Source organism: Penaeus japonicus, unplaced genomic scaffold (genome assembly GCF_977035675.1).
Source record: "Penaeus japonicus unplaced genomic scaffold, GWHDUDI00000001_assembly GWHDUDI00000036, whole genome shotgun sequence".
NCBI lineage: Eukaryota > Metazoa > Arthropoda > Malacostraca > Decapoda > Penaeidae > Penaeus > Penaeus japonicus.
This window is the reverse complement of record NW_028234438.1, coordinates 14,795,395-14,797,894: the sequence shown is the minus strand read 5'-3', so window position 1 is coordinate 14,797,894 and position 2,500 is coordinate 14,795,395. Positions and strand designations below refer to the sequence as shown.

General features: G+C 31.6%; 1 protein-coding gene across 1 annotated transcript in view; it reads left to right on the top strand.

The window, feature by feature from the left end:
* trol (terribly reduced optic lobes) overlaps positions 1–2,500 on the top strand; it is a gene marked incomplete at its 5' end in the record, with an annotated part of 223,644 nt that overhangs the window by 168,739 nt on the left and 52,405 nt on the right. Inside the window, 3 exon segments of the mRNA XM_086531816.1 lie at positions 586–703; positions 1,150–1,382; positions 1,487–1,679. Coding sequence (XP_086387942.1) covers positions 586–703; positions 1,150–1,382; positions 1,487–1,679 — 544 coding nt within the window.

Here is a 2,500-nt window from a genome sequence, read left to right as displayed (position 1 = left end):
TATTTGAGAACAATCTAGCCATCTCTTGCTGAGGTTTCAGCACGTCACATTGCCCTGCCTGGAACTATTCCAGAAAATACACCACGTCTCAGGGCGTCTCCTGGGTCCAGGGATATTTTTTTACCCCGTGATAGCACGTCAACTGCACTAGCGCGCATGGGTTAAAGATTTAACTAAACTCAATAATTTCAAAAATGAATTACCTGTTAAACTTAATTAAATTTATATTGCAATAAATGAACTATTTATGTAAATTGAATAACAATTGTGATTTATGGAATAAAGTTTTGAATTTGAATTTGAATTTGTTTGGTAAATACTCGAAAGTGGCATGAGAAATGCTGTTTTTTATGTAGAAAGTAAAGCTTTGTTCATTAGGTGCCAATTCCTATCCAGCTGCCTGAACTAAAACACATAGGAAACTGACATGAGTAGAGGGTTGTCTTGTCTGTATTTTTCCCAACTTTCCTCTTGTTTTTCCTCTTCCTTGTTTTTTGACTCCATCGCAAGTGAGGGGCCGTTACCCCCAAAACTCAAACTATAATCACAGCACTGATGTGAACTATTTAAATATTCTCCTTTCAGACTGCGATCAAACATTATTCACGATGGATTTGGCCTCAATTTAGCCAACAACGAAATCTCATTTGAGAACTTCGATAAACTGAGTGAAGTAGAGTCATATTATTGGTCCCTTCCACAGGTAAGTCTGATTTTTTCATTACTTGTTTTTTATGATTTGATACAGAAAAAAAGCATTGATATTTATGAAGAGATATGTGTGTGTGTGTGTGTGTGTGTGTGTGTGTGTATATATATGTATATATATATATATATATATATATATATATATATATATATATGTATATATATATATATATATATATATATATATATATATATATATATATATATATATATATATATATATATATATATATATATATATATATATATATATATATATATATATATATATACATATATATATATACATATACATATATATATATATATATATACATATATATATATATATATATATATATATATATATATACACACATATACATACTTGTATGTATATGTGTGTGTGTATGTGCGTATGTGTGCACTTTGGTTTTTCATTTGTCTGAATTTGTTTAACAGATGTTTACTGGAAACCGCCTAGCTTCATATGGAGGAAACCTCACCATAACACAGAAATATGTTGCCTATTCTGGCAGCAACACATACGCTGACCCAGATGTCATTATTAGGAGTGCAGGCGGTCTAGAGTTTATTTGGATGATCTCTCGTTCCCTTCCACAAAATACTCTACAGACCTATACTGTTCCTCTTGTTGAAAGCAGCTTCACCATGAATCAACAACCAGCATCTAGGTAGGTCTTTTGCTTAAGTATAACAATAATGAACTTGAGCTCTGATATAAGTCTAGCTCCTCACCATTCTGTACAATATATTGACTGTCTGTCCAACACCACAGGTCTGAGTTCCTTAAAGCTTTGTCATCTGTCGAGGCCATCTTGGTCCGTGCAACACCAAGCAACCGCATGAGAGCCACTTACTTAAGGGATGTCATCATGGATACTGCAGTGCCATCAAATACAGGACAACCGAAAGCAGTCAAAGTAGAGCAGTGTCAGTGTCCACCAGAGTACAGTGGGCTGTCTTGTGAGGTGAGTAATCTTTCTAGTGATCTCTTCATTATTTCTTTTCTATCTATACAATGTTCAAGATAACATACAACTGAAGATGAAGCCAATAGAAAGATTTTTATCCTCCTTATGATCTTAATTGATAGGATGTATTTTCCCTCTAGTGTAAAGTACTAAATCATTAAAATTACAGAGAATAGATGTGAGCTCAATATGGCTAGTTGTAAATGATATCTCTCTCTCTCTCTCTCTCTCTCTCTCTCTCTCTCTCTCTCTCTCTCTCTCTCTCTCTCTCTCTCTCTCTCTCTCTCTCTCTCTCTCTCTCTCTCTCTCTCTCTCTCTCTCTCTCTCTCTCTCTCCTCTCTTTCTCACTCCTCTCTCTCTCACTCTTCTCTCTCTCTCTCCGCTCTCTCTCTCTCCGCTCTCTCTCTCACTTCTCTCTCTCTCTCTCTCTCTCTCTCTCTCTCTCTCTCTCTCTCTCTCTCTCTCTTAATATATATACATACATACATACATATATATATATATATATATATATATATATACATATATACATATATATACATATATATATATATATATATATATATATATATATATATATATATATATATTTATATATATAGTATAGATAGATATATATAGATATATATAATATATATTATATATATATATATATATATATATATATATTATAATATATATATTTATATATATATATAATATATATATATATATATATATATATATATAATATATATATATATTTGCAGAGCAAGAGCTTGTATGTTTGATGCGAGCCCACAATATATATGTATATGTTTATGTGTATATATATATAT